The sequence below is a fragment of the Myotis daubentonii genome, chromosome 2 (assembly GCF_963259705.1).
Source record: "Myotis daubentonii chromosome 2, mMyoDau2.1, whole genome shotgun sequence".
In the NCBI taxonomy this organism is placed as follows: Eukaryota; Metazoa; Chordata; class Mammalia; order Chiroptera; family Vespertilionidae; genus Myotis; species Myotis daubentonii.
The window spans coordinates 105140351-105163319 of record NC_081841.1 but is presented as its reverse complement, the minus strand read 5'-3'; the positions used below and the strand labels follow the sequence as shown (position 1 = coordinate 105163319).

The window sequence follows — 22969 nt, the reverse complement described above, 5'->3', positions numbered from 1 at the left end:
AAATGAAGATTAAAGAGGATGTACACCTACGTTGAGTATACTGACAAGAGAGACAAACTACCTAAAATGGAATTAGCCTGTGAGTTTAAAGCCATGGGCTTCTGGTGCCACTGGAAAAGGTAATTCTGACCAGTCCTCCCACTGAGGATAAGTAGAAAAGCTGGCAGAACATAATAAAAGACATCTGCTTAAGGGCAGCAGAAAGCTTACAAGAGGATGAAGAATCAGCAGGCCAAGGTCTGGGCGATGGAAATTCAGACTGATGAGCCTGTAGCTCATCTCTGAATCACGAGTTCTTAAAATTAGATTAAGAAAATGCCAGAATTCTAGTGACTGCAGGCACTTGGCAGAGGAGAGAAAAAATGGTGTTTAATATTCTTAAAGGGAGAAAAAGGCAAAAGAACAAAAGACAGTAGGAGAGTGGGGTCAGATAATCACCCTGAGTGTGCTCTTCATTTCACCTAGGAAAGAGCTTACTTGTTGGCCAAAGTTCCTAACAGAAAAGCATTTTAGCAATTCATAAATGTGTTAACTCAAACTCCTAAAAAGTAGTTTGCAGTCATCACTTTCAATACTACACATTAAAAAAATATGTAAATCCACCTTCATTTTATTTTAAAATTAGTAAATTAATTTTAACTCACTTTTTCAATACCATTTTTCTTATTTGTGACTTATTGTTGCAATTGCTACAGGGACCAAAATGGGCAGCATTAAGTGGGTGCCACTCAGGAACAAGATCTGTAAAGGTGACCAGATTCTTCATACATCTAAAAAAAAAAAAGGCATAAATTCATTTACATTAAATTCATTCATGTTAACTTAAATCAATGTCTAAAATAGAAGGTACTGCCCTGGCTGGGTGGCTTAGTTAGTTTGAGTGCAGTCTCATACACCAAAAGGTTGTGGGTTCAATTCCCTGTCAGGGTGCATACAGGAGGCAACCAATCAATGTTTCTTTCTCACAAAGATCTCCCTCCCTCTTTCTCAGAAATCAGTAAAAACATATTCTCAGGTGAGAATTAAATAAAGAAGGTTATTAAAATAGATGGTATTTTCCTTCACTTGCTTATTCATATTTAACCTATCCCCCAAAACATATAATAAATAGACTGATGTTGCTTCCTAACCCTGGTAAAACACGTTGTTAAGACTCTCCACATGAATTACCTATCGTTTTCTAGCTACAAGAACATTTTAGAGACAGGGAGAGTTTCTCAAGAGCACTACCACTGACATTTTGCACTGCATACTCCTCTGTTGTGGGGACTGTCCTGTGCACTGTAGGATGTTGAGCACTGGGCCATGCTTGACCTCTGCACACTACATGCCAGTAACAGCCCCCAGCTGCAGTTCCCACGATCTCCAGACATTGCCGATTGTCCCACCCATGGCACACAAAGTCATTCCTAGTTCAGACCCACTGTCCTACGCTCTCAAATTTATTAAGAGCTGCACCCCTTGCCCTAACCAGTTTGGCTCAGTGGATAGAGTGTCGGTCTGCGGACTCAAGGGTCCTGGGTTCAATTGTTCAAGGGCATGTACCTTGGTTGCAGGCACATCCCCAGTGGGGAGTGTGCGGGAGGCAGCTGATTGCTGTTTCTCTCTCATCGATGTTTCTAACTCTCGTCCCTCTCCCTTCCTCTCTGTGAAAAATCAATAAAATATATTAAAAAAAAGAGGTGCATCCCTTACTCAAAAAATTCACAATCCGTCTATCAGATTGTGACTCCTAAAAACAAAAGGGGCATTTCCACATAGAGAATCAGGAATACAACTTAATTTTCTTTTTTTTTTAATTCTCACCCAAGGATATTGTTTTTATTGATTTTAGAGAGCAACATTGATCGGTTGCTTCCTGTAACCCACAACCCTCAACCTTCCAATCTACAGGATGACACTCCAAGCAACTGAGCCACCCGTTCAGGGTGATATTGTATTTTTTGGCAGCGAAAAATAATGTGACAGTAACTTAATTTTCTTGATCCTTAAAAAGTTAGAACATTAGTTGTGAAATAATTTTCATAGGTTACCAGCCGTGGGCAAACTACGGCCCACGGGCCGGATGTGGCCCGTTTGAAATGAATAAAACTAAAAAAAAAAAAAGACCATACCCTTTTATGTAATAATGTTTACTTTGAATTTATATTAGTTCACACAAACACTCCATCCATGCTTTCGTTCTGGCCCTCCGGTCCAGTTTAAGAACCCATTGTGGCCCTCGAGTCAAAAAGTTTGCCCACCCCTGCCCTACCTAAGTAGTGTGAATTTGGCCAAGCCAAGTTGAATTCCTGGCACACAGAATATATTCAATGAAAAACTGTCAAACTGAGATGTAGATTTTAGAAAAGTAGAATTGAGCTAATTTTAATCAAGCTTGTTTATATTATGTAAAATCCAGGTTGTGATTAGGGAGTTTACTACAATGAGCAAGAAAACTTAAGCCTGAATTCTACCACTTACTACTTAGTGTGTCCCCTTGGACATCTGTTTAAATAACCGCTTTCAAGCTTCACTTTCCACATTTGCCAAACGGGAAGAAAATCAGATAATTTATATAATCAGTGATAGAAGATCAGGAAACAAATATTTGTTCTCATACTCATTCACTTACACAAAATTATATTAAGTCCTAGGTATGAGTGAAATGATAATTCGTATTCTATTCTAGTACTTTCGAGCTAACTGGTAAAAAAAAAAAAAAAAAAAGTTTTCTGGTTCTGTTGCTTGCATTCCCTAGGTCAGTGGTCGGCAAACTGCAGCTCGAGAGCCACATGCGGCTCTTTGGCCCCTTGAGTGTGGCTCTTCCACAAAATACCACGTGCGGGCACGCATGTACAGTGCGGTTGAAACTTCATGGCTTATGCACAGAAGTCGGTATTTTGTGGACGAGCCACATTCAAGGGGCCAAAGAGCCGCAGTTTGCCGACCACTGCCCTAGGTCATTCTCTCATAGACTTTACTCTCAACTGATCCTGAAATATATAAAAATAATCTCAATTTAGATAATAAACATCTAAGTAACATTTTCTTCTCATTTTAACAAATAATTTTGAAAGACTTCAAATTTTCTAATTTACCAAGTAGGTGAGTTTAAGAAATAAGAAAAGGATTTATCTCTATTAGAAAATTTTGAATAAATGACTAACAAAACCAGTTTGGTAATCTTCTCAACCTTCAGCTAGCAACTTTCTTATATATTGACAAAGTGAGGGTATCCTGTCTGATGGAAACTTTCTCTCCCTATAACACCTCTTCTAAAACCTAATCTCCTGCATTATGTGGTACGTGTGTGGAAGCAAAAGAATCCTACAGTTGCTTTCTTCTCCAGCCTCTCCTAAGTACTAATCACAGGGCCATGTACACCAACCATGACCCCTCCAATAGGTGGCAGGAAAGTAGAAAGTATAGCTGACAGAGTACATGGAGGATTCTGGGGGCTGGCTGGTCTTTCAGGGACTAAGGTTAGGTACAGGAAAGCACCTACTACCTCTGAGAGCTGCTGCCAAACTCTGGGAGACAACAAGTTTCCATGATATTAAAAACATAAACAAAAACCTGGTCTCTATCAGAAGAGTAAACAAAAACAAAGTTTCAAGGGGTTCTGAGAGGTAGTATTACTCAGCAGGGAATTCACAAAGGATTGGAGAGGATGGTTCTACTTTTCCCATTTGTCCCACTCACCACTGAAAACCTTAAGCAAACTCCCACTCATAATCTATCAAACCATGAGTTTTCTTCCAGCTTAAAGAAGCAAGCAAATTGCAGTTTCTGGGGCTCGAATTCTTCCTTTTAACCTTAGTGGTAGAGATACTTCAAGATAGGATGGGAAGTTTTATCAAGGGTAGAAGGAGCCATTGAGAAAGAGGTGTTGTAAGTGGAAACAAGCTTTATCCAAATTTGATTACTTAAAACCATTTCAATAGAATGAATCCATTTAAAAAAAAGAAAAACGAACCCGTTTTGATACTTGTGTCCACACTGTGAACATTCAAAGTTCCAAGAAAAAGAGTACGTGAAGAGCTTTTCAATGCAGGCTTCTATTCTTAGGAGCAGGGGAAATGCAATCACAGGGCTTTCCATGTCACCTTCAAAAAGAAAAGGAAAAATGATTGCTCATAATGAACCCAAAACGGTAAATCCAAATTATGAACCTGTTGTCTTTTCTCACTATACCTGGCCCAACTGTGAATAACATACTCTGCCATATATTCATATTCACATGTGACAGAGTATGCTATTCACAGTTGGGCAAGGGTAAGATTTTAAAGCATTTTTTTAAAAAAATGTCCATAATAGCCTGGCTGGTATGGCTCTGTGGTTAGAGCGTCAGCGCCAGCACTTAAGGGTCTCGGGTTTGATTCAGGGTCAAGGGCATGTACCTTGGTTGCAGGGTCAATCCCCGGGCAGGGGCATGTGCAGGAGACAACCAATCAATGTGTGTGTCTCACACTGATGTTGCTATTTCTTACACACACACTCTCTCTCTCTCTCCCCGCCCCTCCATCTCTCTAAAAAGTCAATGGAAAAAATACCCTCAGGTGAGGATTAACCAAAAAGTAAAAACATAAATAAAGTCCACAATAAAGATTTACTTATCACTTCAGTATCTTTCATTTTTCTTGGTGGACATGTATGAAAACTCCTTAAAGCAAGACACAAAAGATCCACACTATCTTCTCAAATCGCCTTAGCTTTTCTCAGGAAGAAAAAATTCCTCCGAGCTATAATTACTCTAGGCATTGGTTCTCAACCTTCCTAATATCAGGACCCTTTAATACAGTTCCTCATGTTGTGGTGACCCCCAACCATAAAATTATTTTCGTTGCTACTTCATAACTGTAATTTTGCTACTGTTATGAATCGTAATGTAAACATTTGATCTGCAGGATGTATTTTCATTGTTCGTGACCCATAGGTTGAGAACCGCTGCTCTAGAGTATTATAAAAACAAAATAAATACATGTCAATGGTTTGCTACAGATATTAAAAATAATATAACTGGTAAACCATGGTAGAATAATGTCAGAGTTGGATAAAAGCATTTAGAAGCCATTTCTATTCTGATTTTCTTATTCTCCATGTGGCAAGAGCATGACATACACGGGTAAAAGGACCAATCTCAAATCTCCTTACTGACCACTCTTCTGACGTTCGACCCAGGAACCAAAGAGGTTGCAGGTTCGATTCCCAGTCAGGGCACATACCCAGGGTTGCAGGCTCAATCCCCAGTAGCAGTGTGCGGAGGAGGCAGCCGATCAATGATGATCTTCTCTCATTGATGTTTCTACACTGAGTGACCAGATTATTATGACCAGCCAGAATATTATGACCACCCCATCAGTACAATGAAGTGAATTAGTTATGCAAATAATAATAATAAAACCTTCAGAATATTTGCTTAGGAAGTTTTCAATATTTTAGTATTTTTGGAAGTGTCCATGAAATACTGATGGGGTGGTCATAATAATCTGGCCACTCAGTGTGTTTCTCTATACCTCGCCCTTCCTCTCTCTCTCAAAATCAATAAAAGCATATTTAAAAAACAAAAAGACTAGCAAAGATCTGAATTTTGTTGTCATTAAAACAAAAACTGAACCATGAATACTATCTTCCAATGTGGAGATCAGCAAGCAAGTTAAATAGGATTTACATTTCCCCTTAGATTCCTTCTCCAATGGGTTTTTCTCCTGCTTGTCCTCAGGGGAGTTTAGATGCTAGAAAAAAATCTGAGTTCTTCCATCCCTTCCTTCCCCTGGGACAGTCTTACATTCAGTTCTCCTCTCAGCCTGGAACCACACCTGGAAGAGTCACTTTAGCAAGATCAAAAGGCAGAACAGTAATAGCTGTTATTGCCTAAACATAATCTATAAATATCAGAAGTTACAAAGGCTGTATTAATAGTCAACTTTGTGGTATAGTCCCACTGCTATTTTTGCACAAAAACATAAAGTCAAAACAAAATTTTTTTAAATTGATTTCAGAGAGGAAGGGAGAGGGCGAGAGGGATAGAAACATCAATGATGAGAGAGAATCACTGATCAGCTGCCTCAGGCATGCCCCACACTGGGGATGGAGTTCGAAATCTGGGCATGGGCCCTGTCCGGGAATTGAACCATGACCCCCTTGGTTCATAGGTCGACACTTAACCACTGTGCCACACCAGCCAGGCAAAACAAAGTATTTTTATAAATAGAAATTAATACAAATCAATCTCCTAAAATGAACATATGCAACACTACACGTGTAAACAGTATGCTGTATAGCATGAGTCTGTAATTCGTTCTCAGCCTTTAAATGCTTACTCTATTGTAACTAAAGATTAATTTAAAAAGTAAATAATTTACATTTCATAATGACAACATAAAATCTTCAAATCTAAAAATACATGAAGTTCTCAATGAGTCAAAATACAAAAAAGCTCAAAACACATTCTTAAATAAGTTGTGGGGTCAAAGATCATTTTAGGTAATTTCTATAGCTTCTAAATTTATCTTATTTCTCCTTTGATTATAAATTTTATGGAAATGAAATATAAAGCAACCTACTAGAGAACACATAATACCAGTGAAAATTCCAATTTTTATAACCTCCTGCCTAAATCAGTTAAGTGGTTTTTCTTTGCCTTTAATAACCTAACACTAACTCCTACCCAACTATTTCATTTGCCGTGATGCAAACCTTTCAGTGACTTTGCTGTCTAAGGATTCAAGTTTTTTTTTCTGTTGGTCATTAACATCTATCTTCTGATCACTTTTTTAACTAATGCACAAGAGTTCTTTATAAGATATGCTGGATATTGTTTCTCTGCTCTTTTACCAGAGGCTTTAGACTTTAATGTAATCATAGCTACAATCTTTTATGTATCTTATTTAAGAAATGCTTCCCCAGTGAATTGATAAAATATTCACCTATATATTTTTCCCAAGTTTTACAATTCCGCTTTTCAAGTTTAGCTCTTTAAACATGCTGAAGTTTCTTTCTGATTATGGTGTCAAGTAGGGATCCAACTTTCCCCTGTATCAAGAACCAATTGATGCCTTTTCTTTCCTACATATCTGCATCACTGCCTCCCTAACGGTATCAAGTAACCAAAAGGAGAGGGTCCTGATCTGGGCTATTCTGTTCTACTAGAGGCCTAGTGCACAAAATTCATGCAGGCTGGGGGGGGGGGGAGGCAGATGTCCCTCAGCCTGGCCTGTACCCTCTCCAATCCGGGACCTCTCGGACATCCCTCTCACAATCCGGACCACTGGCTCCTAACTGCTTGCCTGCCTGCCTGCCTGATTGCCCCTAATTGCCTCTGCCTGTCAGCCTGATGCCCCTAAATGCCCTCCCCTGCCGACCTGATCGCCCCTAACTGCCCTCCCTTGCTGGCCTGATCGCCCCTAACTGCCCGCCCTTGCTGGCCTGATCGCCCCTAACTGCCCTCCCTTGCTGGCCTGATCACCCCTCACTGCCCTCCCTTGCCAGCCTGATCACCCCTCACTGCCCTCCCTTGCCAGCCTGATCACCCCTCACTGCCCTCCCTTGCCAGCCTGATCGCCCCTAACCACCTACCTCTGCCTCGGCCCCTGCCACCATGGCTTTGTCCAGAAGGACGTCCGGAAGATGCCCGGTCTAATTAGCATATTACCCTTTTATTAGTATAGGTTATTAGTATAGATTGGTCTGCCTATCCTTATGCTGGAACATGCAGACTAAATTACTCTGTTAACTTACACAAAAGTAAGTAGAAACCATAATATTAGCTTTTTCTTAGAAACAAACAACAAAAAAGGAATACAGACATTAGAGCAGTGGTTCTCAACCTTCTGGCCCTTTAAATACAGTTCCTCAGTGACCCAACCATAAAATTATTTTCGTTGCTACTTCGTAACTGTAATGTTGCTACTGTTATGAATCGTAATGTAAATATCTGATATGCAGGATGGTCTTAGGCGACCCCTGTGAAAGGGTCGTTTGACCGCCAAAGGGGTCGCGACCCACAGGTTGAGAACCGCTGCATTAGAGGGAAAGAAAACACTAAACTGAAGACAGTAATTACCTTTGTGAGGAGGTAAGGAAAAACTGGGGAAGAGTACAGGGGGGCCTGAGTTGTATTTGTAATGCTATATTTCTTAAACTATGGGGAGGGAGAACAGAGGATAATTTACAGTGTGTTTTTCAAAAACAATAATGAAAGTGATAATGTGGCTCATCTTAAAAATTTAAACAAAATTCAGGGTCAGAACAAATTCTATTCTTTCTTTGGCACTTTAAAATACACATTAATATTCAGAATGAGAAATCACATGGTAAGATTTTATAGTACTCTCTGAAGCAAAGATTAGATTTCATTAGTAAGATCAGAACTCTAAGTAGCACCTAGCACTGATGAGTGAGTAGTAGGATCACAAATGAGAGGGGGCTCGCTTAATTGCTATGATTGCACAAATAATCATTTAAAAATCCCTTCTCTGTAAAAAAGAAAATCAGGCCCAAGGTGGTGGTGAGCAAGATTCAACTTTGTTCCAAACATAATTATCAGGGATAAGGGTGATGATTCAGACTGGGGAAGAAGCCACTCTTTAATTCAACTGGAACCTGGAGTGTGGACCCTGAATAAAACATCTCAGGTCATGCTAGGAGGGAAATGATACTTGCAAAATGCAACATGGGAGCCCCACAAGTCTGTACTCTGGTGATCTTAGGAAAGACTCCTTGAAATGAGTGTTCACCCAACAGATCAGTATTTGAGGTGAAGAAGACAGCTGACTACTAAGGAGTCTGGGGAAAATGTTAGGGTGATAGAACATTCCATATCTTGATTATTGTCATGGTTACACAACTGTTTACATATAAAAAGTGATCAACAAATCAACAAATGACAATTGGTGATGAGGATGTGGAGAAAAGGGAACTGCTGGTGGGAATGCAGACTGGTGCAGCCACTGTGAAAAACAGTATGGAGTTTCCTCAAAAAATTAAATATGGAACTGCCATTTGACTCAGTGATCCTACTTCTAGGAATATATCCTAAGAACCCCAAAATAGCCCTAGCCAGTTTGGCTCAGTAGATAGAGTGCTGGCCTGTGGACTGAAGGGTCCCGGGTTTGATTCCAGCAAGGGTACATGCCCTGGTTATGGGCTCGATCCCTAGTGGGCTGAGTACAGGAGGCAGCCGATCAGTGATTCTCATCACTGATGTTTCTAACTCTCTCTCCCTTTCCCATCCTCTTTGAAATCAATAAAATATATTAAAAAAAACACACACACACACAAAACACCAATCTGAAAGAATATATGCGCCCTATGTTCATAGCAGCGTAATTAACAATAGCTATGATCTGGAAACAGCCCAGGTGCCCATCAGCAGATGAGTGGTTAAAAAAGCTATGGTACATTTATACCATGGAATACTATGCAACCGTAAAAAAGAAGGATCTCCTACCCTTTGAAGCAGCATGGAGGCACCTGGAGAGTATTATGATAAGCGAAATAAGTCAGTCAGAGAAACACAAGTATCACATGATGTCATTCATATGTGGAATCTAATGAAAAAATAAACTGATGACAAAACAGATCCAGAGACATAGAAATGTGGAACAGGCTGTTAAATCTCAGAGGAAAGACTGGGGGTAGGTGGGTGGGTGGAAAGAGATCAACCAAAGAACTTGTATGCATATACAGACATAGACAATAGTGTAGTGAAGGCCTAGGGGGTGGTGGGGAGGACTAGAAAGGGTCAATGGGGGAAAAAAGAGGACATATGTAATACCTTCAACAATAAAGATTTTTTAAAAAAACCCGCAAAGCTATGATATGACAAAATAAGTCCAGAAGCATGGATGCATGGAACAGATTAACAGAACTCAAAGGGGAGGAAGATTGGGGGGGGGGGGGGGTAGAGAGGGGAGGATAGGAAGAGATTAACCAAAAAACTTGCACACATATATGCATAGCCCTTGGATACAGAAAGTAGTGTGGTGAAGGCCTGAGATGGGTAGGGGCTGGGTGGAGGGGGACCAAGGGGAGAAAAATAGAGGACATCTGTAATACTGTCAACAATAAAAAATAAAAAGGGTGTTACTGTTATACTTTGATAAAAAAGAAAAAAGAATAATCATCCCATCTGAGACCCCACCTAATGATAAATTAGAACCCTTTAGATCTAGAGGAGGCAATACCAAAGACTTGGCATATTGAAAATCAGTTTATTATTAAAACAGAATAAACTCTTATCTATATGAGTTCATGAAAAACGAGATAGTAAAACTAGGGGACAAAACTGAAACAAAGAAGTAGGAGATACTATCATGCAAAAAAAGCACTGCTTCAGATACAATATCTGGTTCTGATAAAATAAATGTACTTACTGAGAGAAAAACTTGAAGTCATTGGTGTTTTACATAATTTAATAATGGGTAATATACTAAATAGGGGTACCATATATTCTGTTTCTATAATACAATAAAGGAGTTTAACAAGGATAAATAGAAATAAAAGACACCCCCCCCCCCCAACAAACAAACAAATCATTACAGCTCCTCTTTACAAAAACATTTAGAAAAGCCCAGAGAGAGATGTACTAGTAGTGCCCTTGCTCCATACTGCTCCGAGCCAAAAGCCGATAAAGGACAAAGCAGGTCTTATTCTTGTGCCCTATTTTAAAGTTAAGGGAGTGTCCCCAAAAGGTCATCAGCATATTTCTCTTCATATCCCACTGGCAAAAACTGTACCATCTGTCCATTTCTAAACTAATCACTGGCAGATAAAGTAGAATTAGTCTGGTTGGTTTAGACCACAGATTCTCAACCTTGTTCACCTGTAAGAGTCATGTGAGTTCTAAAATTCCTGATTCCTGAGCTCCATCTTGAGATTATTTAATTGGCCCCTAACACTATTGTTAAATTCCTTAGGTGCTTTTGAATGCACAGACAGTGCTGAAAATGCTGAACAGCCTACTGGGGGAAAGTCCTGAATAAACAATCAGGGTACCCGAGTCTTCACCTGTTTCTGAGACCAGCATCCACTCTATGGTGGAACACAACCTGCATATTTATATGGACCAGCTCTGCCCCGATGATTTAACCAGTGGTCAATTCCTAAATGAAACCACTCAGATTCTTTCCCCCAAGAATCTGGATCATCCTATCTAATAAAAGAGAAACATGGTAATTGGCGTACGGCTGCTACCCTTCCCATTGGCTAAACAGGGCAATATGCAAATTAACTGCCAGCCAAGATGGCGGTGGAAGCCAGGCAGCTTGAAACTAACATGAGGAGGCCTAAGAGCTGGAGCCAAGACTCAAAGCTAAAGCTGGCCCAGAATAAAAAAATGAAAAAAAGAAAAAAAGGAGCGGTTGGGAGCTACAGTCACCCCCAGCCTGAAAAGAGCCCTCAGCCCCTCACCCAGACTGGACAGACACCCCAGTGGGGACCCCCACCATGAAGGGTGTGTGACCAGCTGCAAACAGCCATCATCTCCTCACCCAGGCTGGCCAGGCACCCCAGTGGGGACTCCCACCCTGATCCAGGACACCCTTCAGGGCAAACCAGCCGGCTCCCACCCGTGCACCAGGCCTCTATTCTATATAGTAAAAGGGTAATATGCCTCCCAGCACCGGGATCAGTGGAGCCACGAGGCCTCCCGGCACCAGGATCAGCGTGACAGGGGGCAGTGCCCCAACCCCCTGATCGCCCTGTGGCTCTGTGTGTGACAGGGGGCGGGGCCACAACCTCCCTATCCGCCCTGCTCTGTTTGTGACAGGGGAAGGCGCCCCAAACCCCTGATCGGCCCTGCTCTGTGTGTGACAGGGTGCAGTGCCCCAACCCCACCCCCACGGGCCCTGCTCTGTGTGTGACAGGGTAGAGCCATAACCTCCCCATCGGCCCTGCCCTGAGTGTGAGTGGCGGCGCCCCAACCCCCTGATTGGCCCTGCTCTGTGGGTGATAGAGGGCGGCGCCCCAACCCCCTGATTGGCCCTGCTCTGTGCGTGACAGGGGGTGGCGCCGCAACCTCCCCATCGACCCTGCCTTGAGTGTGACAGGGGACTGTGCCCCAACCCCCCAATTGGCCCTACCCTGAGTGTGACTGAGGGTGGCATCACAACCTCCCGATCGCCCTGCTCTGTGCATGACAGGGGGCAGCGCCCCAACTCCCCAATCGGCCCTGCTCTGAGCCCGACCAGGGGCTGCACCTAGGGATTGGGCCACCCGGGAGCAGGCCTAATCCAGCAGGTCATTATCTCCCGAGGGGTCCCAGATTGCGAGAGGGCACAGGCCAGGCTGAGGGACCCCCTCCCCACCCCGAGCGCACAAATTTTTGTGCACCGAGCCTCTAGTCTACACTAATAAAAGAGAAACATTGTAATTGGCGTACGACTGCTACCCTTTTCATTGGCTAATCAGGGAGATATGCAAATTAACTGTCAGCCAAGATGGCGGCGGAAGCCAGGCAGCTTGAAACTAACATGAGGCTTGCTTGCCTCAGTGACGGAGGAAACCAACGTTCCCCGCCTGCGGCTGCAGGCCTCTGAGCCTGCAGTTTCAAACATTGTAACAAATACCGGCGGACTTCAGCTGGCAGGTTCGCAACATTGTATGCAAAGGCCAGAAACCTACTTTCAGGAGCGGAGGCCGAAGAGCTGGAGCCAAGCCTCAAAGCTAAAGCTGGCCCAGAATAAAAAAAAAAAAGGAAAAAAGGAGCTGTTGGGAGTTCAGTCACCCCCAGCCTGAAAACAGCCCTCAGCCCCTCACCCAGACTGGCCAGGCACCCCAGTGGGGACCCCCACCCTGATCCAGGACACCCTTCAGGGCAAACCAGCCAGCCCCACCCATGCACCAGGCCTCTACCCTATATAGTAAAAGGGTAATATGCCTCCCAGCACCGGGATCAGTGGAGCCGAGAGGCCTCCCGGCACCGGGATCAGCATGACAGGGGGCAGCGCTCAAACACCCTGATCGGCCCTGCTCTGTGTGTGACAGGGTGTGGCACCCCAATCCCCTGATTGGCCCTGCTCTGTGGGTGATAGAGGGCGGCGCCCCAACCCACTGATCCGCCCTGCTCTGTGTGTGACAGGGGACGGTGCCCCAACTCCCCTATCGGACCTACTCTGTGAGTGACAGGGGGCAGCTCCCCAACCCCCCTGATGGGCCCTGCTCTGTGCGTGACAGGGGGGAGCTCCCCAACCCCCTGATGGGCCCTGCTCTGTGCGTGACAGGGTACTGAGCCCCAACCCCCCTGATGGGCCCTGCTGTGTGTGTGACAGGGGGCAGTGCCCCAACCCCCAGATTGGCCCTGCTCTGAGCCCGACCAGGGGCTGCACCTAGGGATTGGGCCTGCCCTCTGCCACCCGGGAGCAGGCCTAAGCCAGCAGGTCGTTATCTCCCGAGGGGTCCCAGACTGCAAGAGGGCACAGGCCGGGCTGAGGGACCCCCTCTTCCCCCCAAATGCACAAATTTTTGTGCACCAGGCCTCTAGTTAAAGTAATAAAACAGTATATTTCTTTATGATGTAAGTTTTTCTTTATGGTAGATGAGTTATACAGTTAAATTACACAAATTTACTTACCTAATGTGCACCCAAGCTGAGGCTGAAGCCTGATAAAAATCTTACTTCTGACGTCATTCAGACAGGTCTCTATCTCTGCAAATACTGAAATAAGTTTTGTATAATCTCTATCTAAAAATAAAATACAGAAGATTATCAATTTCTCATCAACCTATATCTTTTCAAAAAGATTAAGACATTGCCAAGAATGAAAGTTTATCAGGAAATAAATTTTGCATAGACAAAATGCAAAACACAAAAATGTCTTAATTCTTCCTCCCCTCTTTGTGGTATATCATATATTTCCTCAAACACAATTCAAAGTAATGCAGCTCAAACAAATTAATTACAGCCATATTATAAAAACAATTATTCTGTAAAAGAGTAATACAAGATTAAAATATAAAAATACAATTAATTTAATATTTAAGTCAAAACTTAAACAAGAGTTGCTGCTCTTCTGTAACAATTAATTGAAGAATGGTTACCGAGTCAGTATTGGGGTTCCTGTAATAACAGAAAACAGGAACAGAGAAAAGACAAAAGAAAAAATGCTTGTGAAAAATTGAATTTTAAAAATTGTAAAAAAAAAAAAGCAATCACAGGACACAATGCTCCCAGGTCTCAATGCTCAACAGAGGCCACTGATGGCATCTTTTCCACAAACTGTGAGACAAAACTCAACTTGAACCTCTTTACAAATTAAAGGGAAATAAAATATTATTACCAACCTTTAACTGCATCCAAGTGACTGGCGTGCAGAAGCTTACTAGCTTGATTATACTTTGCGAACAACTGCCAGAACAGAGATTCCTCTTTAGAGCACAGGTCCGTCATCACTGCCTTTTTTACCACTTCCAAGTGCACCAATAGTGACAGGAGACAGTCTAACCAACAGAGGGCATCAGAATTTTTCCATTGAACACATGAAGTCTGACAAAATGGTATACATCTGTTCTCCAGTGGCATTTCCAGTTCAGATGTGCCTCCTTCATTCTGAAGAGCAGTCTCTCCAGTTCCAGAAATATCAACTGCTGTAGCATCTTCTTCAGCAGCCAAGTCAGTAACAGCAGCTTCCAAAATCTCATCCGGTCCCAAGAAATCAGCAGCCTTAACTGGGCTCTGCTGACCACTGTGCAGTGAGTCAGGTAAGTCTGATGAGGTTTCCTCGTATGCTTCTCCATTATGTTTGCTGTTCAAAACTTGTTCACCATCAATAACAGTATCACTTTTAATCTTTTTGGAATTTGCTAAAGAAGGTGAATCTTTATAGCTGATTTCCAAGTGCTTTCTTTTTTGAGGCTTATTTGGAGCAAGATCTTCCAAATCAGGAGAAATTAAGTTATTAAATGATTTAGAGCCCAAAGGATAGATGCACTAGGAAGAAAAAATAAAATGATAAAACTACAAAAATTCAAATAAGCTCAAAGTTTACTTTACTGTTTCTAAGTCATGAAAACTATGTATAAAACTTTAGCATTAATTTCACATGAGAGGGTATAATATAACCAATCCAAATTTTAAGGAACTAGGGATAAACAACTATTTAATTAAAATTTTGGTTCCCAAAAGAATAATTTTTCTTATTCTTAGGTTAAACTAATAAGGAAAATATGTATTCTTTTGTCTCAATAAGAAGCTAAAGTCAAGTAAATTTAAAAATTTCAACAGTGTATTATGAGTGTTATTCTTTTTGGGACAGGTAAACTGAGTAACACTAAAAATGAGAAAAGTATTTTCAAATATAAGTTGCATGGAGTAATTTGTTTCTTAATTTTGAAACTGAATATTAACCTGAGAGTAATAAGAACATCAATTTTATATCCTTATTGTGTTTAAGGGTCAAACTGGCTGATTTTAATGACTTCATTAAATCTCACAGAACATTAACACAATTTCAGCCAAACAGCAACAGTGTAAACAAGCCACTAAAATAACCAATGAATTTCCCCTAAGTTTGAAAACCAGCAAAGTATTTTATTAGACAAACTAGAGGCCCGGTGCATGAAATTCATGCACTTGGGCGGGGGTGTCCCTCAGCCCAGCCTGCACCCTCTCCAATCTGGGGCCCCTCGGACATCCCTCTCACAATCCAGAACCGCTGGCTCCTAACCACTAGCCTGCCTGCCTGCCTGCCTGCACCCTAAGTGCTTCTGCCTGCCTGCCTGATCATCCCCTAACCACTCCCCTGCCAGCTGATTGCCCCCAACTGCCCTCCCCTGCAGGCTGGGTCACCCCCAACTGCCCTCCCCTGCAGGCCCGGTCACCACAACTGCCCTCTCCTGCAGGCCCAGTCCCTCCCAAATGCCCTCCCCTGCAGGCTCGTTTACCCCCAACTGCCCTCCACTGTTACCTGGGTCACTTCCAATTGCCCTCCCCTGCAGGCCCAGTCCCCCTCAACTGCCCTCCCCTGCTGGCCTGCTTGCTCCTAACTGCCCTCCCCTGCTGGCCTGATCGCCCACAACTGCCCTCCCCTGCCAGCCATCTTGTGGTGGTCATCTTTTGACTATTTGAGGGCGACCATCTTGTGTAAGGGTGTGACAGTCAATTTGCATATTACCTCTTTATTATGTAGGATGTTTCATATTTGACTGGTCTTCCCCCCAATTTTCCTCTCCCCAAAGCATTCTCATCTTAGTAACTGGCAACTCCATTCTTCCAATTATTTAAGCCAAAATTCTGGGAATCATCCATGATTTCTCCCTCTCCTATCATGTATCCCAACCTTTCAGCAATTCCTTTTGGCTCCACTTTTAAACATATACAGAATCCAATCATACCTCATCACCTTGGTCATACTTGGTCCCCCTGAAATACTGCACCTGCCTTCCAGCTACTCACCCTGCTTCAGGTCTTGCCCATAACCTATTATTTTCAACACAGCAGCCACTGTGATCCTTTTAACATGTAAGTCAGATTATCATCCAGAGACGTTAAAATGGCCAATAAAGACCTTACTTGGTCTAGTCCCCTCCCCATTATTTTTCAGACCCATATCCTATGACTGCTCATGTACTCAGATCCAGCTCTGGTGTTTCCTTGCAGTGGCACAAATATAGACAGGCAGCCTCCACTCTCTGGGCCTTCCTTATATCTGTGACTTCCCCTGCCTATGAGGCTCGTTCGTCTTCATCTTTCAGGTCTTTGCTCAAATGTTACTTGTTCTCAAGAAAGAGTTTCCTTTACCATGCTATTTAAAATTGAGATCTCCCCATTCCTTGAAATTCAGTCCCTGTGGCTTTATTTTTCTCCACAGCACTTTTCTTCTTCTTTTTAAAAAAGGATTCTCACCCAAGCCCAGCTGGCATAGCTGAGTGATGAGCATCACGGTTCGATTCCCAGTCAGGGCACATGCCCAGGTTTTGGGCTCGATCCCCAGTGTGGGGCATGCAGGAAGAAGCTGATCAATGATTCTCTCAGCATTGATGCTTGCTCTCTCTCTCTCTCCCTCCCCCCCTGCCTTCCTTTCTAAAATCAATAAAAATAATAAATAATCCTCACCTGAGAATAGGTTTATTTATTGATTTTAGAGAGAAAGAAAAGGAGGGAGAGGGAGAGAAAGAAGAAACATCAACGACATGAGAGCAAAAACATGGACCAGCTGCCTCCCATACACAACCCAACCAGGGAACAAACCCACAACCTAGGTATGTGCCCTGACCAGAACTGACCCTGCAATCTTTTTGGTTTAAGGGATGACACTCCAACCAACTAAGCCACCCAACTGGAACTTCTCTGCAGCACTTTTCATCAGTTCACACAAAAAATATATACTTTACTTGTTTATTTTCTTCCCCGCTCTAGAACATAACTTCCTTGAGAGCAAGAAGTTCTGTTTTACTCATTGTATCCTAGCATATGAAACAATGCCAACAAGGTGATGCTCAGAAAAAATATTTATCAAATAAATGCAAAAACTATTAATCCCTAATTGCAAGAATGCCTGGGATTTTTTTTCAAGTTGTATCCAGCAAAGTATCTATCACCAAAAGTGTGACTTAATCTAGTATTTTCCAAAATTGGCTAATCTTTAGACTCACCCTCAAAAGTTACAAAACTACAGAATTCTAGGTCAATTCTACTTTATAAGCATCTGGGGATGAGACCCAGGAATTTCTAAAAAGCACTCCAGGTAATTCTGACTGCTAGCTTACCTGGAATAAAAGAATCTGAAATAGAAGACTGTGTCCCAATCACAGCTCTGCCGCTTTACAGAGATCTTGAGTTCCTAAACTCTCTGCCCCTGTTTTCTTATTCACAAAATAGAAACACCTACCTTGCAAAGTTTTGAGAATTAAATTTGTAATAAGTTTCATAACTGTCAAATACAATAAAACATAGAGTATTATGGAGTTAAACAAGTTCAAGTTGTACCACAGATATAAATTACAATTAATCCTAAAAGATATTTAGAACCTTAAGTACATAACATGTAGAGATTCATAACTTTTTTAATAAGTCCCAAAGTTAATAAATCAAAGTGAAGAGATTAACTACTACAACAGCTAACAAGCCCCCACAAATGTTAAAAAAAAATAAATCTTGAAATATATTCTTTTCCTCTCACAAGTCTAATAACAGTAAAAACAAACATCTTCTTGCAATAATTCAAGAAACCAAATGGTTTCCTAAAATAGAAAATATTTAAGAGTACTAGACAGATTTAGAAATTCTGATTATCTAAACATTAAAAATGTACAGTAGAAAAAGTATAAAATGAGCACTAATGTAAAATTGAAGAAAAAAAGCAAAAGGCCAAAACCTCAATACTATCTAAAATTAATACTTTGCCCTAGCTCAGTGTTCGGCAAACTGCGGCTCGAGAGCCACATGCGGCTCTTTGGCCCCTTGAGTGTGGCTCTTCCACAAAATACTACGTGCGGGCACGCATGTACAGTGCGACTGAAACTTTGTGGCTCATGTGCAGAAGTCGGTATTTTGTGGAAGAGCCACACTCAAGGGGCCAAAGAGCTGCATATGGCTCGAGAGCCGCAGTTTGCCGACTACTGCCCTCTCTGGTTTGCTTCAGTGGATAGAGTGTCGACCTGCGAACTGAAGGGTCCCAGGTTCAATTATAGTCAAGGGCACATGCCAGGGTTGCGGGCTTGATCCCCAGTGGGGGGCGTGTAGGAGGCAGCTGATTGATGATTCTGTTTCATCATTGATGTTTCTATCTCTCTCCCTCTCCCTTCCTCTTTGAAATCAATAAAAATATTATTTTTAAAAAATAAAAAATTAATAAAATTAATACTCTAATATTAATACTTTAGCCCCAGCTGGCATGACTCAGTGGTTGAGCATCAGACCTAGGAACCAGGAGATCATGGTTTGATTCCCCATCAGGGCACAGGCCCAGGTTTCGGATTCGATCCCCAGTGTGGGGCACACAGGAGGCAGCTGATCAATGATTCTCTCTCATCATTGATGTTTCTATCTCTCTCTCCCTTTCCCTCCCTCTCTGGAATCAATAAAAATAATTTTTAAAAAAGATAAAATTAATACTTTACCTGTAGTTCCTCACACAAATAGACAGATTCCTGAAAACTAATTCGGTAAGTCTTTAAGGTTTTTAACTTTCCCTTCTCTCTACAAGCAGGGCAATACCCATCTGACAGGATGTTAGCAGAATCATAATTCTAAAAGAGAAATAAAGTAAATTACAATATAGACATTACTAGATAGTACCAAATTACAAAATGTTAAGTGGAAAAGCAACCAGAAAAGAATTACAACTTTTACCCCTAAGTATCCTGGCATGATATTTTCAAAATGGCAAATAAAAAAAATGCATACAGGCCTTAAATGTAGTTATTAATCCAAAAAAGAATATATTGTTATTTTAAATATTAAGTTTTAAGTGTTAAAAATAATGTTTTACTTGCAAGAGAAAAGGTAATGTTAATTGTAAGGGAAAATGCATGTTCCATATTTTCAAAGAATAGTAAACCATAAAGTCTGTATGATTTCTACTTTCATATGTTAATAAAACACAGAGAGGTAAATACATTAAAACAATCTTTCGCCAATACTGTAAGATTTCCGTGGAAGATGATACAATTTATTTATAAGTTAACTGGTCAAATTAAAACCGAATTCAAGTCTCAAAAACAGGAGGAAAAAATACCAACTTTGCACTGAGGCAAAAAATAAATTGACTAACTTTTCCCAAATACCCCACTATGTGGGGTGAAGATACCCCTATATCAGTCCCTGGTCCAATCACTGGCAAACCATTTCCAGTCTTCGGGGAATCCATCATTCCGAGTCACTGGCTAATTTATGTCACTTGAAACATGTCAATATCACTAAGGATTTTTTCAATGAATCCTGAAAAATAAAAGTCAATAGACAATTAAACAAAAATCCTATTTAACTAGAAATAATGCTATTTTATAAGATGTGTTAAGTATATTTTGAGAACTACATGTCCTAGGATAAACATATTATAAAACTGTAATCTGGAAGTAAAAAAATACTTAACTACATTTATAAATCTAGACAGTTTGTGGGGAGAGGGAGAAGACTGGCAACAGGACGGGTTTTCATAGACTCATTTGTAAGCAACTTTATTAAAACTTGTAACAGAGGTAACTATTATTTAAAGCCAATTTTTATTGACCAGAATTTGAAAGCCTAAGTTTTCAGAGTCTATGTACAATTTGAAACAAATATGTCAGCATTACATTAAGAAATGTAATGGCTAATGTGGCTCAGCTGGTTGGAGCACCATCCCGTACACCGAAAGGTTGTGGGTTTGATTCCTGGTCAGGGCACATACCTTGGTTGCAGGTTCCGTCTCGTGGTTTGGCGCCTGTGAGAGGCAGCCGTCGATGTTTCTCTCTCACATTGGTGTTTCTCTCTCTTTCTCTCTCTCTCCCTTCCTCTCTCTAAAATCAATTAAAACAAACAAAAAAAAACAAATCTTAGATCCATGGTGCCATTACTTGACAAGGACCAAAGAACCCCATACATTCCTAGCACTTTCAACCACCAAGAATATACTTCACCAACTGAGAATAATGCCACTTTTTAAAAGTTGCCAACAAAATACTATTTCCTATTAAAGTAAATGATCTGTACCATAACAGAAAACATAAACACTATTACAGTACAAATTACATGTATAACAAGCCTGTTCCAAGTGTTAGTCCCATGGCCTAGAATCACACTCAGGGAAGTAAAATTATGAGACTGGAACTCAGCATAAGAAAAGTGATTTGTTAAAAGTAGAGTTGATATGGATATGAATAATTTTTAAAAATAAAGTGTTTTTTAAAAGCCAGTGTTAGTGAATCACATTTTCCTATTCCCGAAGAAATATCCACAGGGCAAGATTTCTCAACTATAGCATTAGAGACATTTTGGACCAACTCATTCTTTGTTGTGAGGGCTTCCCTGTGTGCTGTACATGATGTTTAGCAGCATCTATGACCTCTACCTACTTGATGCCAAAGCCCTCACCACTCAATTGTGACAATCAAACATGTCTCCAGGCATTCCCAATTGTGTCTCTTGGGAGGTAAAAATGCCTTATCCAGAATCATTGACAAAAGGGTAAAAACGAGTTTGGTGCTAAATTGTTTTCTTTTTAAGCTGCTCACAGACAATACCAATTTATTATCTTTGGGTGGTTCTATTTATAATCTGCTTACAAAAAGGAACTATATAGGAAAGAGTCAAACTTCTATGGTTTCAGCGTGGCTAAAGGCATGGTTTACACCTGAAGATTTGGATTCAGCAATTTCTTTTTAAAATTGGTGGTTCTAAGAATTAAATGTACTAATACATTTAAAGTGCTTAGCATCTGACACAGTAAATTTTAGCTACTATATATTTGATTCTAATTTTACACTTCATTCTGTAGAAAGCAGGCAACCCATCGTGTATCATTCTCAAGAGAAAAATCGGTAATCTATGTATCTTGAGTAAATTGTTTTTAATGAAAATTTCCATTTGCTTGAGGGATCAATAACATTTTTTCCACTGATTCTTGTAGGCTCTCTCTCAATTATAAAACTGAAACAGGAGGAGCCTTCAAACCTGCTCCCCTGACCCCACCACTAACATTTTTTAAAAAAATAGCAGGTAGACTGGTGGTTGAAATCTTAAATATGCAGAACCCCCGAAAGCAAATTCACTTAATAAAATACCAGAAGTGGGCTACTCAGGTCTTCCAAATACAATTTCTTTTGTCCTCCCTTCAAAACTAACAGCTCCTCTTTTGTGAGTCATCTATATTTTGGCATCTCCATCCTTCCAAACACATACACTAGAAAATTTGAGTGGTTCTCTACTCTTCCACTTCCCTCTTCTTCACCCAGTATAAATCACTAAGTTCTGTAGACAGTTCTTTAGAAGCGTCTCAAATCCTCACCTCTTTCCCGGCCATCTACACCCCGTATCACTGCCCACGTCTGAGTTTGTCCCTGCCCAGCTTAAAATCATCTCTTAACACCAGCTGATTATAACAGCGCAGTGTGACCTAAAGGTATGACCTAAAAGAAAGGTCACTGCATTGTGACCTCCCAGCCTGACCCTCCTCTATTCTTGGCCTTCAGCATCGTTCTTTTGACGCCCCCTTTTTCATTACTTCTCTGAGCCACTGATACTCCAGAAGCCCGAGTGTGAACTACTAACCCAGTATGGACCCAGGGAATAGTGTCAGGTTGGCCCTGGGAAAAGCGAAAAAGATGCAATTAAGCTTAATTCCCAGTCCCACGTGCAAAATGGGAAAACCCAGCGAACAAAATGTTCCAAGAGAAGCCTTATTCCTATTTGCTCTCCAAGACCAAGTGGGCTCAGCACGTGAACTGTCAAAGGCGACGCCACAACAGACTTGAAGCCGAGGAACAGGGTCGGCTTTCGGGCCCAACCGGGTCGGATACCAAACCCAGCCGATATGAATCAGAAATGGAGAGGGCCCATAAGAGGTCAGTTTCAAACCTCAACCTTGGAAACCCGAGGAGGCGCAGGGTTCCGTACACCCTCCCCATCTCCACGTTCCACGGGAAAGGGGAGAACAACTCTGGTTTCTCTTCAGCATTTACCTCTCTGAGCCCAAACGAACCTACACCTCTAACTCGACACCTTAAACCCTCCCATCTGAACCTGGTCCCAGACGCTCCTTCCCGGACCAGCCCGCCCTTTCAGCGCGCACAAAGCTCCACAGATCGACCCAGTTCTGTCCCTTTTCCCTATTTGGGGCACAGAAGAACACTACTCCTTCTCCCTACCTGAGGCGGGTACTTCTTCGCACACGTTGGATCCGAATTCCTGTTCCACGGCACACAGCAACGTCTACCCTACGTTCAACCTCAGCCCGCTCCTCCCCCACCGACCTCCCGCTAGGAAAGCGGCTTCCGGTTTCAGTCCGCCGCCAAAGAGTTCCCCTCCCGACTCTGCCTGGGGGCCGAAAGGATTAGGTCCGTTAGCGTG

At 41.8% G+C, this 22969-nt stretch overlaps 1 protein-coding gene across 5 annotated transcripts in view; it reads right to left on the bottom strand.

The window, feature by feature from the left end:
- USPL1 (ubiquitin specific peptidase like 1) overlaps positions 1–22894 on the bottom strand; it is a 33605-nt gene extending 10711 nt beyond the window's left edge. The window contains exons 1-8 of one of the 5 annotated variants that reach the window (XM_059684095.1): positions 22768–22890; positions 20313–20421; positions 19695–19861; positions 19042–19170; positions 14266–14911; positions 13556–13666; positions 3959–4088; positions 645–770 (exon numbers count right to left, since the gene is read on the bottom strand). In XM_059684095.1, coding sequence (XP_059540078.1) covers positions 645–770; positions 3959–4088; positions 13556–13666; positions 14266–14911; positions 19042–19170; positions 19695–19793 — 1241 coding nt within the window. In that variant the 5' untranslated portion in view covers positions 19794–19861; positions 20313–20421; positions 22768–22890. Of the gene's footprint in view, positions 1–644; positions 771–3958; positions 4089–13555; positions 13667–14265; positions 14912–19041; positions 19171–19694; positions 19862–20312; positions 20422–22767 lie in introns of all 5 variants that reach the window. The other 4 variants (XM_059684092.1, XM_059684094.1, XR_009451295.1 and 1 more) reach the window with 4 other exon arrangements.
- Between the last annotated feature and the right edge of the window lie 75 nt (positions 22895–22969).